Below are 16,311 nucleotides of genomic sequence, written 5' to 3'. Positions count from 1 at the left end.
GACCTTTCTTTTTGTCTGGTTTGACTTTTCCTTTCATCTAGTCAGTTGTGAAGATGGAAGACTTTAATTTTGTCTGGAATGTTTCTTCATCTTGTGTTATCCATTGTCTGATACTTTGTTGACCTTTGACTGGTAGTATGTCTTGTCTTGTATGTGTTGTATTTTCGTCTGTCTTTTGATCGTCTGATGTTTTGTACAGCTCAACTAGGGATGGCAAAAATACCCGCACCCGCGGGTATTTGTGGATAAAATCTGCTACGACTAATAAATGGACAGTCTAATTGGGTACCCGCAGATAATGGAGATGGATAATTTTTTACCCGTTTATAAACGAGGTGAGGGCGGGTATGATGGTATCCATACCCGTGAGTACCCGTTTAATAACATTTCTTAAATATCCTAATTATCCTTGTGCCACACAACCCTAAAACTACACTCTCTCATCTTATTTTTTTTTCATAGCCGCACAGCCCACACATTAGTCATCACACATTATGAGATTGAATTATTGTAACTTTGTGATATGAAACTTTCACTTACTCGTGAGATTAATGTGTTTTAAGTTATTGATTGTCTTGCTTTTTTATTATTATTTCAACAAAATTAACGTTAATTACAAGTTCAAAATTAATATTAAATTTTTATTTTTAATATTTCAATGACATTAAATATAAAATTAAAATTATTTGTAATATAATTTTTTAATTTCTTAAAAAATTTATAAATATTCATGGATATTCACGGATATTCAAGAAATTCATGGATACCCACTTAACGGATACTCGCACGGGTATGGGGCAGATATGAGGCCAATTTTTATCTGGCGCGGTGGGGACAGGTTTACCATTACCCGCCCCCATGGGGCCCCATTGCCATCCCTAAGCTCAACCAGGCTTCGTTTGGTTTGACCATAGTATGTGTAATAACATGTACTTCGTTCTTCAGTTTTGCCTGTTCTTATATTTATCTGAAACACTAACACATATGTTAGAAATAACAATATGTATTATATTTGTCATGCCCTCATTGCCCACATTTCTTGCATCGACTTGTAGGTGTAGAAATAGAGCCTCCTACACTAGCAGCACCACTCACGAAAGAGTTTCCAACAATAGATCTACTTCTACTCCCTCTAGAATGATTTCCTTGAAACTTGGCAGGAGCAGAGTAAGGCTTACTCCTACTCTGACCGCCAAATCTCCCACCACGAACAGGACCACTCCCCTTGAAGAAGGTAGCACATGCACGGTTGTCACGGTCGTTGATCCTACACTTGTTGACAAGCGTCGGATAGTGATAAATCTCTTGATAATTGATCGCTGTCTTCACCTCAGGACGAAGGTCATTCACAAACTTAATGCACTTAGCCCTTTCACCACCCTCACCATGGTAGTGAGAGCAATAACGAACAAGCTCATCAAACTTGACAGCATACTCAGCAACAATACCATCTCCTTGCTTCAGCTCAAGGAATTCCACCTCTTTCTGACTCCTCACATTGTCAAGAAAAAACTTCTCAAGGAAAACCCTCTTGAAGTTATCCTAATTAACCTACGTTGCTTCAGCCATCATCCTTTGCAAAGCTCCTTCCCACTAGAAGTAAGCATCAAATGTCAACATGAAAGTAGCAAGATTCACTTTTTGATTTGTAGGACACTCCATAGCCTTGAAGATTTTCTAAATGTCGATCAATCAGATTATAGCGCCTTCCAGATCATATCCTCCCTTGAAAGAGGGTGGATGATTACGTTGAAATCGCTCCAACCAGCTAGGAGCAACTCTAACTCTATCAGTCTCTATGGCACTTGCTAACGCTTGAAGAGCATCAGCAATAGCGTGATCATTCCTACCAACCATAATTCTGACACACAACAAAAAACAAATTAACTACCATATCAAGCAAAACAATTACATAATTAGAGTACACAGGAAAACAAAGCTAGACACATAACACACATGTCCGGTTTGAATCAACTAGGCTCTGATACCACTAAATGTGACACTCTATACCCCACATACCATAACACATAAATAATAAAATTTGAATAACATAATCTTTCATTATTAAAATACCAAACGTGTTCAGATAGAGAGCACCACATTCATAACTTAAACAAATAACATAATCAGCGAAAATTATAAAAGAAATAAGGCTAAGGTTTTCAAAATAATTTAATAGAAATAACATCCTAATCTAATCCTATCTATGTCTCGATGTCACATGTCCTATCAAAGCAAAGTCCAACACTGAAGCCTAAACTTCATCACCAACATCCTCAGTCTCATGCTGATGATCACCTGTATAACAACCAAAGTGTCGCAACCGATATAGCGATGGGACGGCAAAAAATTGGTTGAAAAATATGGAGTCGCCACCAATGTTGTTTTTTACGGAAAAACATTGGAAAAACCATAAATTAGAAAATAGTCTACGAAAATTAGATTTTTGGGTTCGGAAGTCGATTACGTGTAAGGAAGGTATTAGCACCTTACAATGTTCGTCTTAAGACGATTACCTTTAATTAGTTAAGCAAATTTATTATAACTTTTAAAATATTTACTTCACCCCACATCAATATAAATTAACAATCAAATATATAGTTTAATAAATGTTTTTTATTTTATTTTAATGAGTACTAAAATTATTTATATTATTATTATTAAAAATGAGATAATATTGTTATTTTTATTTTTTGGCTCGACAGGAGTTATTTCCTGCTCCTACGTATCTCCATGCGTAATGAAGAATCAGAGTCACGTAGTTCTTTGGTAGAAAATATTTGTGTGTTGGAATTTTTTTATTAATTTGTTTATTATTTTTCTTTTAAAAAGGTTAGGATTTTTGAACTGTCACAGCTCATACATCCCAAAATATAAAAATTGACAGAGGTGTACACCAAAGCCAGATATTTAATTATTTAAAAAAGCATTATTATTGTTAATATTGTGGTACATATTTAAAAAGATTTTTGTTAGATATTTTTATTTTTTTTAGGAAAATTAAAGATATCAAATTATCACAACTTGTATTTTAAATTTAAATGTTATAAAAATATTACATCTAATAAACTATTTTTTCAATAAAATCTTCAAATATTTTTATTTAAAAGATGTGATAATACTTTTTATATTATATTTTGAATTTAAATAAGAAGAACTTTAAGATAACAAATTGTCACAATTTGCACCTTTAAGCCCTAAAATTAAGAGAATCACATCCCTATAATCTTTTTTTAAATGATAGATATTATTAATGTCAATATTGATAAGAGAACATCACAATAATTATTATCTAACACATTTATATTAAGAAACAACTTAATCAAATAAGTCAATTAAACTAATTTTGTTAAAATAATAAATACTATTATCTAAGATTAAGGAAATGTTTCATAATCTTGTTACTATTATTATTATAAAGAATAGATATTATTAATAAATAAAAAATATTATTATAGTAGATATTTAAAAAAGACTTGATTTGATATTTTTTTATTAGAGTAAAATTTAAAGATATCAAGTTGTCTCAACTTGTATCTTAAACTCATAGATTAAAAAGATGTCTCATCTAATTATCTATTTTGCCACTAAAATATTTAAATAATGACTTCATATAATTTTATTAAAAAATTATAATATTCTAATTATTAATTATATATGTTAAATTTAGATAACATTTTCTAGATGACAAATTGTTACAACTTGCATATATTAGGCCTAAGATTAGGAGAATGTACATTCAAGTAATCCTTTTTTTGAATAATATATATATTGTCAATATTCATAAAAGATATTATTCTCAATATTTTGTGGAATAGTTACTAATTTTTATCATTCTCATTATTATCATTATTATGTGAAAATTCAACATATAATAAATTTACATAATCAAATAAAATCAATTGCCTTACACATCAAATGGACTTGACTTACATAAAAAAAAAATTAAAAGGAAGAAAAAGAATAACCCTAAATCCGTGAAACAGAAACAGAAATTGGGGAAAACCAGCAGAAACCCTTACGTTAGGGTTATGAGAGGAGCTCTCCAATTTCTCTCCGCAGACTATGCGCTGGTGCTAACCGGAAGAAGATCAACACACGATACCACTGCGGCTGGCCTAACAAGTGAAGCGGAAAGGGAGAACAGCAGTGAAAGAAAGTAACTCGAAGGGGGTTACCGTTGGAAATCATTTTTGAAGGTGACCCACGGTGATTCTTGTGGGGATTTGTTTGGGGAAGGAAGAAGAAGTAAACACCGCCGTCAAAAATCATTTTCGATGGCGGTGGCTCACGGTGGTCCTTGCGTTTTGGCCATAGACTCACAGGTCGCGGAAAAGAGGTGACAGAGTGAGCGAGAGGGAAAAGAAAAAAAGAAAAAAAATGGAAGAACACACTATGGTTGCTGGAAATCAGTACAGACAACAAATAGTTGAGGTTAGTATTTTCTTTTTATTCGTCTTTACTCGAAAAAAAAAATCAATGCGGCGCACACAAGTATTACTATATGTACAAAAAAAAATAGTGGGTGAAGATGATACCACAATTTTGAGGATCCTGCTTGTGCTCCTTGTTTGAGTTTTTTCTTTCAGATTATATCCCAGCTATGTGGTTTCTCTGTTCTGTTGCCGTTAATTTTTTCATCCCTTTGTTCATCTTGTGTTCTGGTATTTATAGGCACATGATTTTTTATTTTGATTAATCTTTCTCTGCCAAAATCCCTAAATTTAGGGATATGGCTTGTGAATCTGGTTAAGAGGCAATTTTTGGAGATTTTTGTAGGGCATGGTGGCTTGATTGCAGTGGTAAGGTAGAATTGCAGCAGAGTAGTTGAAGGGGAGTAGTTGTTGGGGTTCACGGAAGATACGATCAACACGTTTCTTTTCTTCTTATTTTTCTATTTTGTTTCGTTGTTTGCTTTTTTGCTTTTTTTTGTTTGTTTTTTTTTTTTGCTTTTAATTTGTATTATATTTTGTAATATGTATGGACTGGACTTTTTTTTTATTTATACAGGGAGACAAAATTTGGAGTTAACACAAAGGAAAACAACACAAAAGAAAAGGGAATGAGAAACATCTCACTCTGGCTCACGGTGTAGGAATACACATCGGATAGCCAAACACAAACAAGACATGCATATGTACATAACATAGAGAGAATAACAATAATATTACATCCCACTCATCCAAGACATAAAAATCACTTTATCATATAACACTAAAATGCACATGTAATGGACACAGACTACATATTATCATGCATGTGGTGCTAGTAACACATACATGGTGCATTGCTGCTAGCAACACACATAGAGTAGTCTAGGAGTACATGTCGGGTCACGCCCTCTACGCACTCTCACTAAAAGAACATACTACCAGGGCCTAGTCGGGATAGCTAAGTCACGCAAGATACATCCCATGCACATAATGGGCGAGACTGGAACTTACAAACCAAGCTATCCCCAAGGACTAATCCCCAAGCTTTTACACAAGGGGGCCTTCCCTAGCGGTGTATTCCATATCATATCCTTAAAAACATTTATGCAAATGATGCATGTAAATCAAGACTCTATGCATTCTCATATCACATTATCATGTCTCATTATCATATAACATTATCATGTCATTCCACCTATCAAAATTTTCTCACATCACATACTCATCAATTATATTCCTTAAAGGATATCATTAAATAAAACAAGAGATTCACATCATTGCATATCATAGATCACAAGAGAGAAGTAACACAAGATACACATTGCACCAATATAATTCACCAAAGAAAGAAAGAAAGAAGCACAACAGGGCAATTGGCGCTTAGCCCCAGATTGGGCGCTCAGCGTAAGGCTTCCAGAGAGTAACTTTAACTCTTTGGTTGAGTCACGCTAAGCGTGGAATCTCACGCTCAGCGTAGCCACACTAAGCCTTAGGCTCACGCTTAGCCTGTGGGTCACAGACAACATTATCAACTTTCTGTCACCTTGATGCTTAGCGCCAGAATGACGCTTAGCGTGGTTTCTGTGAGTAGAACTCTGCAGATTTGCGATTTTTGCATTTTGTATCCAAATCATTGAACTCTTCATACAATCAGTAAAAATGTTCTAAATCATACGATAAACATTTAAAACAATAGAATTTACTCATATAATTGCATCTTCAAACAATTTTCTCTTATAACTACCAATGCATTCCCTTAGGATTTCCCATAGAAATCCATAGAGATCTCAAATCATACAATTATAATTCTAAAACTGAAATTAATCATTCTTCAAGCAATTCATACAATTAATTACATACAAGAAGAACAATAGATGAAACAGACACAACTGGAGAAAACCTCTCATACACGAGCATACAACAAACACAGGATTGAGGGCTAATCCCACTACCCAACATACATTCCCACACCCAGAGCAAGGTTTCTCACTCCGCCCTTACCTTGTTGAGAAGAAAAAGATGAATGGTTAAATTTGGGGTAGTTTCCTCCTCCTCGTGGTTCTCCGAGCTCTAAAGCGTAAACACGTACGTGAGAAAAAGGTAAAATATAAAAACTAATCATCTTTCTCTCTTATTTTATTTTATTTTTAAACTTAACCTCCCTTTAACCCTTTAGTAAAAATGTGAACCATGGTTATCGAAAATAATTTCCCTTCCCTTATTATAAATAATTAAATAATTAACTTTTAATTATAAAATCTCACAATATATATTCATATAAAATAATTACCAATAGTTACTAAATTCAAAATATTTAATTATCATAAATATAGTAAATAATAATAAATTAAATATTAACCAGCTCTTATTAAGAAAAATAAAATACCCATATTATGTTTTATAAAAATAGGGTGTTACAATAATAAGAAAAATACCCATAAGAAAAATAAAATACCCATAATAAAGGTAAGTGTCCAATAATTCTTCAAACCGACTTTATCAATCTTCACCTTTCTTGGTCTTATCTCTTCCAAAGAGATCCTTGAGAAGTAGATTTTCATCACAACTAACACAAAAAAATACAACATAATTAGTGTAAAAGGTACATTTTTCAAGATTAGCAAATAATTTTTCTTCTCTAAGCACATTCATGATAATACTCAAATGTTCAATACAAAAATCAAAGTCAATGCTATAAATTAGAATATCATCAAAATACACCGCAACAAACTTCCCTAAAAAATTATGTAACACATAGTTCATCAACCTCATGAAAGTGCCTCTGGGTCTTTGTTAACCCAAAGGGCATTCCTAGTCACTCATATAACAAAGTCAACATAGTACATCAAGTAAAGTTGTTTTTGAGCAAGCAACATTCTTCTCACTTCACTTTCTTTTGATAAACAACTCATTTTACTCTAGGTGTTTCATTCTTTCCCCCAAGTATATCACTCTTCTTCTTTCTATTCCTTTTAGGTGTTTCACTCTTTCTTGCAAGTGTTTTCTTTCTTTTCTCTTGCACTCTCTTTTCTCTCATTTTTATTTAATCCTCATAGACCTCTTTAGGAGATAATGGTTTGAAAATAATTTTCTAATCATTGTGCCTAAAAGAAATTTTTTTGTGAATCTATCATGTACTATTTTGGTGTCATACTACCATGGTCTTCCTAAGAGGATATGACTTGTCTCTATTAGAACCACATCACACAACACCTTATCATTGTACCTTATAATTGAGAAAAACACTTCAACTTGTTGGCTCACCATTATCTCTCCATCTTTACTAATTCATTCAAGTTTGTATGGCCTAGGATGTGGTTTAGTCTCCAAGTTTAATTTGGACAACATTTTGGAATTGACCACATTAGTACAACTTCCACCATCCACTATCAAAGAGCACAATTTTCCATTGATGGAACACTTGGTGTGGAAAATGTTTTCTCTTTGGTTTAGCTCTAATGGCTACATTTGACTTCCTAGTAGCCTCATAACCATCAATATATCACCCTACAATGCTTTCTCTTCTCTTTCTTCCTCCTCTTCTTCTTCACTGGTTGAAGATTCACTTGTGATTTCCCCATCCTCCCTCACGATCATTGTCCTCCTGATTGGACATGCAGATGCAATGTGTCTTTCACCCAAGCATTTGAGACACTTGATGTTTCTGTTCCCAGTGTTTAAAGTTGATGTATTAGGCTTTGTTGGTGATTTTTCATGTGGAGAAGTCTCTACTAGATTGGATAAAGATCCTCTATCTTTCTTAGGTATGTCCCTCAAGTTTGGATTGTAAGAATTGGAAGAATTTCTCCTTACATCATCCTTCATCTTGAGTTTTTATTCAACCTATTCTGCCTTGTGCAATAGATCTTCTAATTCCATATACTCCTGCAACTCCATAACATCTATGATATCAAGGTTTAGCCAAGAAAGACACCACAAGCGAGATTAAAAGCTCTTGATAAGTCAGAATTTTGGTTTAGCCTGAAACCTAAAGAATATTGTCTCAACACAAATGTTTGTTTTAAATTCAAGTCTCCCTTGGGTGGTTACAAAAGGTTCTTATTTATAGAGATATTGAACTGCTCATTACTTTCCACTAAGCCTCCACTAAGTCTCCACTAGGCATTAAAGCCCAACTAACTTTTATTTTGCACTAAGAAGCCTAAAACATTGAAAACTGGCCTAGAAAATATTTGAAGTCATCTGGCTTATTTAATAAAATAGAAAAACAAAAAATATATTTAAAAAAATAAGAAAATGAACTTCATTAATTATTTAGCCCAAAACTACTTAAACTCCAACTCGTTAATTCTTCTTCTTGATTATATGACTTTGAACTTGTCATATTGTCTTCAATTTAAGCGTAAGTCTTCATCAACTTTTAAAAAGTGATCCATTTTAGTACAACTTTTGAACCTTGATTTGAAACTTCCTTAATCTTCATAATTAGTCCTTATAGAGCTTGCTTCATCCTTTTCATCTTGGATCTTGTCATGAAACCTCCAATATCACACAAACAAATCTTTATCTTTATAGGTTGGATCTTTACCAGTTGGTCCTTGGACAACCTTAATGTCCTCATCACAAAATTAAAAAATAGTGGGCTTGAATACTAGAAAACATTCGCATAATTAAGAAATTGGGTCCAAATGAGCCATCAAAGGGCTACATTTAGAAAGTTGGACAATAAATGAATATACATAAATAATTTAATAAGTATATGGATTGAAAAAATTATGGCTTCGACGGTAGTGCCGTCTAGAACAACATCGTTGTTCAATCGTTTTCTTATGCTAATGATTTCTACACCACTTTTAAACAATTAAAAAACATCCCTTGCATGCTTGCCGTTACCATCACAACTATTTTGGCCCTTTGTAGAAAGTAAAATGAGCGAAACAATCGTAAAATGGGAGCGTATTGCAGTTACACTTCCACAACAACATTTTTAAAGAATAAATACGCACATGGGAACTTTATATGAGCACAAGTTATTTTGATAACTTGTGTAATATAATATTTAACCTTTTTTATTATAATAATTGTCTATAAATTGAGACATTTATATTATATATGTCTAAAAAATTATGGTTAAAATGATATTTTAAAATAATATTACAATTTAAAAGTTAATTTTATTTTATCAATACAAATTAATCACATTAGTTTTAATTAAACAATACAATAATTATGTATTTTAAAATAAAATTAATGTAATTAATTAAATATTTATTTTACTTTATTGTAATTTTTTATTATATATTTTCATTCAATTTGTTAGTTAAACAATTCATATCTTTCTCCTAATATTATTTTAACACTTGTTAGTGATTCATTAAAAAAAAATCTAAATAATATTAATATGGTATCATCGTATTTCTATATATGTTTTATTAATATTATATTATATAATTTTTAAAATAAATATGAATATAAGTATCATTTAATTGGTATAATTTTAAATATTATTATTTTATGTAGTCAAAAAATAATATTATTTTCTTTTGACAATCATCTTAATTATTAATTAAGTTTTAAGAAATTGATCTTTAAAATATTTAAAGATAATCTAAAATTTTTGCAACATTATATATTCACTATAATTATGGAGAAATATTTATTTTATTTATTATAAATTTAGATAAAAGTGTGTAAACTTTTACTTAAATCTCTTCAAAAAAAATATGAATGTCTTGATTAATAATTAAATATTTAAAAATTTTAAAGATAATGCTATAAAATAAAAATAAAAAAGTTTAAAGATAATTTGAAAAGGGTAGCAATTTTTAGTCTGTATATATTCACTATAACTAAAGAGAAACAATTTTTATACTTAATGTTAATTTAGATAAAAATATGTAACTTTTTCTTAAATTGTTCTCAAAATGAAATATATTATATTTTGGACGATTTTCATAGTTAAAATGTTTGTTGTGTTTTGTTGCTGTTTTTACTTATTTTTATTTCATTGTTGATCTTGATGTATTTTAATTATATTTACTTGCAATGGATTGGTCTAATCCATATTTTTTACTTTTTGATTTGATAAAAATAAGAATCATCAATGATAGATCTTTTGAATTTACATATTATCATTTCTTTTTGAATTTAAAGAGTCATCAAAGGTATAAATTTATTCATTTTTTTTATTATTTAAAAAAGACTAAAACAATATTATTCAAATTTCAATACATAACCAAATGTCATACAATCATCATTTGTTAGATCACAAACATACCTTCTAACTCTTACAACATAGATTTAGTACTTTTTCGATATACACGAACAAAAATTCTCATATGAAAAAATATGAAAAAAGAAAAAAAAATATAGATCAATTTAAAAATAATCAAACAAGTACCACCAATTTCACCCAAAAAAAATACTTTCTGGTCTTGTGTCTTTTGTTGGTTAAAAATCCAAACTTCTATGTGCTTCTTCTTCTTCAAAATATTTTCTTCTTCTTTGAAAAAAAATCCTAAATCCTAAACATTAAAACACACATTACAATATTTATATTTATGAAAATGAGATATAAAATACGAGATATAAAATGTCAAGAAGCAAAATAAAGAAAAAAAGAGCAAGTAAAATATAACAGTTCACTGGAATGTGAATAAAAGGAATGAAAGATTTTTTTTAATAAAAAAAGAAAAAAAAATGTTAAAGTGAATTCTTACTGCTAATGGAATATATATAGCAAAACAAATGATACTATGCACATATGTAAAACTTTTATTTGTTTTCTTAATTATATTTATTTTAAATTTTTTTATAATTAAGATAATTAATGTTTTCTTATGCCATTATATTTATTTATTTTATTATTTTTTACGTGAATTTTGAGAGAAATATGTTTTGAATTAATACTTTATATATTTACTTGTATTTTAAAATTGTCCATGATGTGAGTTTTTTTTATAAATTATTTTCATGAATTAAATTAGTTGTATTTTTAAATTTTTTATAATATTTTTTCAATCAAAATTTTTTCCATCAAATATTAACGATTAATATAAATATTTTAGATGATTTTTATCATAATCATTGATTTTAATTAAATTATATAATTCTTTCATTTACAATTACTTTAAAACTTTAATAATTAATAAAATTAATCTTTTATGACATTGTTACATATATATTCACATATTAATATCTTATTATATAATAATAATTTTAATTTTTAATTCTATATAATATATGTGAAATGTTTTGGTGAGAGATTTAGGATAAAAGTATCGTAAAAATTGTTCACTTTATATACATCAAAATATTTTTATTTTTTAAATAAAATATTATATTTAAAAATTCATATTAATGTCCTATTATATAATAATTGTACTGACCGCATTTCGCACCCGGGCTCTCAGCCTGGGTTGACATTATAAGGGTCATCCCAGGCACGCGTTGAACAACGTCAGCCCGGAATCCGGACAGACCACGCCCGAGCCCGGAGATCTCGTCCCAGGCCAAAACCGTTCTCCAATTATACCATATTATGTCACAACGTGATCATATCATATTATATGATATCGTATCATATCATATCTTATCTCAGGCCCAAGACAACCCTAATTCACACAAAGGTATGTGCATTATATATACGAGACTCATACTCATACAAACCCTAACTTTGGCATCGGAGTCTCTTTTGCAGGTACCTCCCCCATCTTGGAGCACCAACACATCAAGCAAAGGAGGCTCACTGATCTTACTGGGCAGACCATCCCTACGGCCAAATTCCGGTAAGAACATTTGGCGCCCACCGTGGGGCCGATCAGACCAAGCTCTCATCGGCCACCTGCATGGTTTCTACCAGAAGCCATATTAGACGAGCAACAGATAACACAAGCAACTCAACTACCATGGACAGCGATACCGCGACCCTGAGGCGTTTGGTCGAACAAGTCGAGCAGATGCGGCGACAGCACGACGCTGACCTCCAGAATATGCGTGCCCAGCATGAGAATGACCTCGCGGCGATGCGCACTGCTAACGAAGCAGACCTAGCAGCGCTACACGCCGAGAACGAGCGCATCCGCGCCCAGCTCCCTCGGCATCGCCCCGGCCAGCCACCGCACAACAGCGGTGATCATGAGGAGGAGGCGCATTCAGCCCCCCATTCCCAAGCAACCACCAAGGCACCACATTCACAGCCCGCCACGCACCGGTCTCATGCATCAACACACAGATCAGGGCAGGGCACCAGCAAGGCCCCCACTCATGTCTCCGAGGGCCAAGAGCCTTTCCGCCGTCATCCCTTTGTGAACGGCATCATGGAGACTTCGTTACCCCGCAGGTGGAAGCCCCTCCACCTCGACCGCTACGACGGCACTACGGACCTCGATGAGCACGTCGACGCGTACACGACTCAGGTAAACCTTTACACTAACAGTGACGCTATACTATGCAAGGTCTTCCCGACCTCGCTTAAAGGACCCGCGCTCCATTGGTACACCCAACTGCCGGCAGGGTCCATTGACAGTTTCGCCACCTTGGTGCGGCGGTTCACGACATAGTACGCCACCAGCCGACCTCACCACACAACCTCGGCCGCCTTGGCCAACCTCAGACAGAATGACGACGAGCCCCTACGGGCCTTCATGGAGCGCTTCTCTAACATATCAGTCCGGATCCAAAATCTAAACCCGGAAGTCGCCCTACACGCCATGCTCATGGAACTGAAACCCGGATCGTTCGTCGACAGCCTATGTCGCGACGCCCCTCGCGATATGGACGAACTGCGCGCCGGCGCCGCCGACTACATTCAAATGGAGGAGCACGCGGCCTTCCGCGACCAGGTTCGCGGTAAGGGCCCCACTAAACCAGAACAGGGCCACAAAGACAAGGTTAAAGTCAACAACGACAGCCAATTCAAGAAGTCAGCCAGGACAAACAGAGCCGGGAGGTACGACTTCTACACCCTTCTGAACGCCCCAAGAGTCCACATTTTGGAGGAAGCCAGTAACAACAACCTGCTAGAACTCCCACCACCCGGCCACACACCAAACAGTGCTGACAAGTCCAAACACTGTCGGTATCACAGAAACTATGGCCATACCACAGACGAGTGTCGCACACTCCGGGACCGCATCGAGGAACTCATCCAGGCAGGTCACCTCGGCCACTACATTCAGCGACAGCCAGGCTCCCGAGGTGGCTCCGGAGGCCGGGGACGCGGGAGAGGCCGCGAATCAGGAGCTCGGGGGGACCTACCCACAGAACCTCAGCAAAACGCCAATGGCGCAGTACAGGCTGAAATAAGCCAGGAGACCGAACCAGCCCCCTGCGGGGAATAATCAACACAATTGCAGGCAGCTTCGCCGGAGGAGGTGCCAGCAGCTTAGCCCGAAAAAGACACCTCCGCAGTATCAACTGCGCCCATTCCACTGCCTCGATCCCCTACAAGAGCTCACCACCAATCTCTTTCTCCGACGAGGACTACGCAGGGATCAGCCCCAATCAGGATGACCCCATGGTCATCGGGGTAGAAATTGCAAACTGGGAAGTCCAAAAGACACTCATCGATCAGGGGAGCTCGGCAGACGTCCTGTATTGGCCAGCTTTCCTCAAGCTCGACGTCCCTCACTCTCTCATCCAGCCGCATACAGAGCCCCTAGTTGGCTTCGCCGGTGAACGGGTCCACACCCGCGGATACGTGGACCTGCTCACAACCTTCGTCACACCCCCGGACGCCAGAAGAATCATGGTCCGATACCTCCTCGTGGAGGCCAACACCTCCTATAACATCATAATAGGGAGGCCGACCTTAAATCATCTCGGCGTGGTGGTGTCCACCCCGCACCTCACCATGAAGTTCCCAGGATAGGACGGAAAAATTATCTCCGTTAGAGCAAACCAGAAGACAGCTCGGCAATGCTATGCCGAAAGCCTGAGGATCTCCGCGTCCGGCAAGGAGGGCAAGAAGAGTCCCCCCACAACATGCCCCTAAACTCTAATTTCACATTTGTAAAAGCGAAACCGCGCACTCTTTTCCCGCCTCCGTCCTAAATGGAGAGGGTTTTTAACGAGGCACGGCAGGATTATCTAATAATATTCTCCTTTTCGCTCACTCACTGCATTTCCTTAAATATTACCGCATCAATTACTGTAAACACGAAAATAGAACCCCTGTAATCCAATCGCGCGCGTAAAACCCGAGGTCGAGTACGAACCCTGGTATTCTTGATAAAGGTCGAGTTCGAACCTTAAAAATGCAAACCCGAGGTCGAGCACGAACCCCGGTATCCTTGATAAAGGTCGAGTTCGAACCTTAAAAATGCAAACCCGAGGTCGAGCACGAACCCCGGTATCCTTGATAAAGGTCGAGTTCGAACCTTAAAAATGCAAACCCGAGGTCGAGTACGAACCCCGGTATCCTTGATAAAGGTCGAGTTCGAACCTTAAAAATGCAAACTCGAGGTCGAGTACGAACCCCGGTATCCTTGATAAAGGTCGAGTTCGAACCTTAAAAATGCAAACCCGAGGTCGAGTACGAACCCTGGTATTCTTGATAAAGGTCGAGTTCGAACCTTAAAAATGCAAACCCGAGGTCGAGTACGAACCCCGGTATCCTTGATAAAGGTCGAGTTCGAACCTTAAAAATGCAAACCTGAGGTCGAGCATGAACCCTGGTATCCTTGATAAAGGTCGAGTTCGAACCTTAAAAATGCAAACCCGAGGTCTAGTACGAACCCCGGTATCCTTGATAAAGGTCGAGTTCGAACCTTAAAAATGCAAACCCGAGGTCGAGCACGAACCCTGGTATCCTTGATAAAGGTCGAGTTCGAACCTTAAAAATGCAAACCCGAGGTCGAGCACGAACCCCGGTATCCTTGATAAAGGTCGAGTTCGAACCTTAAAAATGCAAACCCGAGGTCGAGCACGAACCCCGGTATCCTTGATAAAGGTCGAGTTCGAACCTTAAAAATGCAAACCCGAGGTCGAGCACGAACCCCGGTATCCTTGATAGAAGGTCGAGTTCGAACCTTAAAAATGCAAACCCGAGGTCGAGCACGAACCCCGGTATCCTTAATAAAGGTCGAGTTCGAACCTTAAAAAGGCAAACCCGAGGTCGAGCACGAACCCCAGCACTCTCGTTAAAGGCCGAACACGAACCTTAACCCATTCATTCGCAAAAATCTGAGGTCCAGTTCGAACCTTAATCAAACGTCAAATCCGAGGTCGAGTACGAACCCCGACGCTTTCTTCAAAGGTCGAGTCCGAACCTTAATGGAACCCGCTCGCAATTTACGAAGTCAAGTGCAAACCTCGACGCTCTTGTCAAAAGTCAAGGTCGAACCCTAGTAACTCATTCGGAGGTCGAGTCCCGACCACATACCCGAAATCGAGTTCGATCCATGACAAAACATGCATGACCCTAAACTTAAGGGCTGACATGGACCACTTATCCAACCTACTACACTCCGGCTTGAGGTCGGCGCAATACCTCGACACTAATAAATCAAGGTCATCAAGCCTCTATAGAGACACTCACCCAAACAGAAGTTCGAAGTCACGCCCGAACCTCGTTTAGCATACAAGGTCGAGTATGAGCCTCGATGCTCCCCCTTAAAGGTCGAGTCCGAACCTAACCAAGTCGCCTAATTCAAAATCCGAGGTCGAATACGAATCTCAACACACACACGAATTCTCCCTTAAAGGTCGATACCAAACCACTAACCTGAGGACAACTTTGAACCCTGGCAAAGCACACCCCACTCTCGATACCGGGGTCGAATTCGAACCTCGGCACGACCAACTTAGGATTGAATTCTGACCTTGACTCCAGCCTAGGGTCATTTATAAACTCTCACAACAATTACAAAGTCACAATTAGAGATCGAATACGAATCTTAACACATTCATCTACGGC

The 16,311-nt window shown here is 36.2% G+C and overlaps 1 protein-coding gene across 3 annotated transcripts in view; it reads left to right on the top strand.

The window, feature by feature from the left end:
* Positions 1–3,924: 3,924 nt before the first annotated feature.
* Positions 3,925–16,311, top strand: part of LOC145958260 (uncharacterized) — a 28,268-nt gene continuing 15,881 nt past the window's right edge. The window contains exons 1-2 of one of the 3 annotated variants that reach the window (XR_014433964.1): positions 3,925–4,434; positions 4,780–5,063. Coding sequence is in view for 1 of the 3 variants with exons in the window: in XM_083075043.1 (XP_082931169.1) it covers positions 12,242–12,955 (714 nt within the window). In the remaining 2 variants the exon portion in view is untranslated. Of the gene's footprint in view, positions 4,435–4,779; positions 15,088–16,311 lie in introns of those variants that run through there. The other 2 variants (XM_083075043.1, XR_014433965.1) reach the window with 2 other exon arrangements.

This window comes from Cajanus cajan, chromosome 5, assembly GCF_000230855.2.
Source record: "Cajanus cajan strain Asha chromosome 5, NIPB_CcT2T_4, whole genome shotgun sequence".
In the NCBI taxonomy this organism is placed as follows: domain Eukaryota; kingdom Viridiplantae; phylum Streptophyta; class Magnoliopsida; order Fabales; family Fabaceae; genus Cajanus; species Cajanus cajan.
This window is presented reverse-complemented; position numbering and strand designations above follow the sequence as displayed.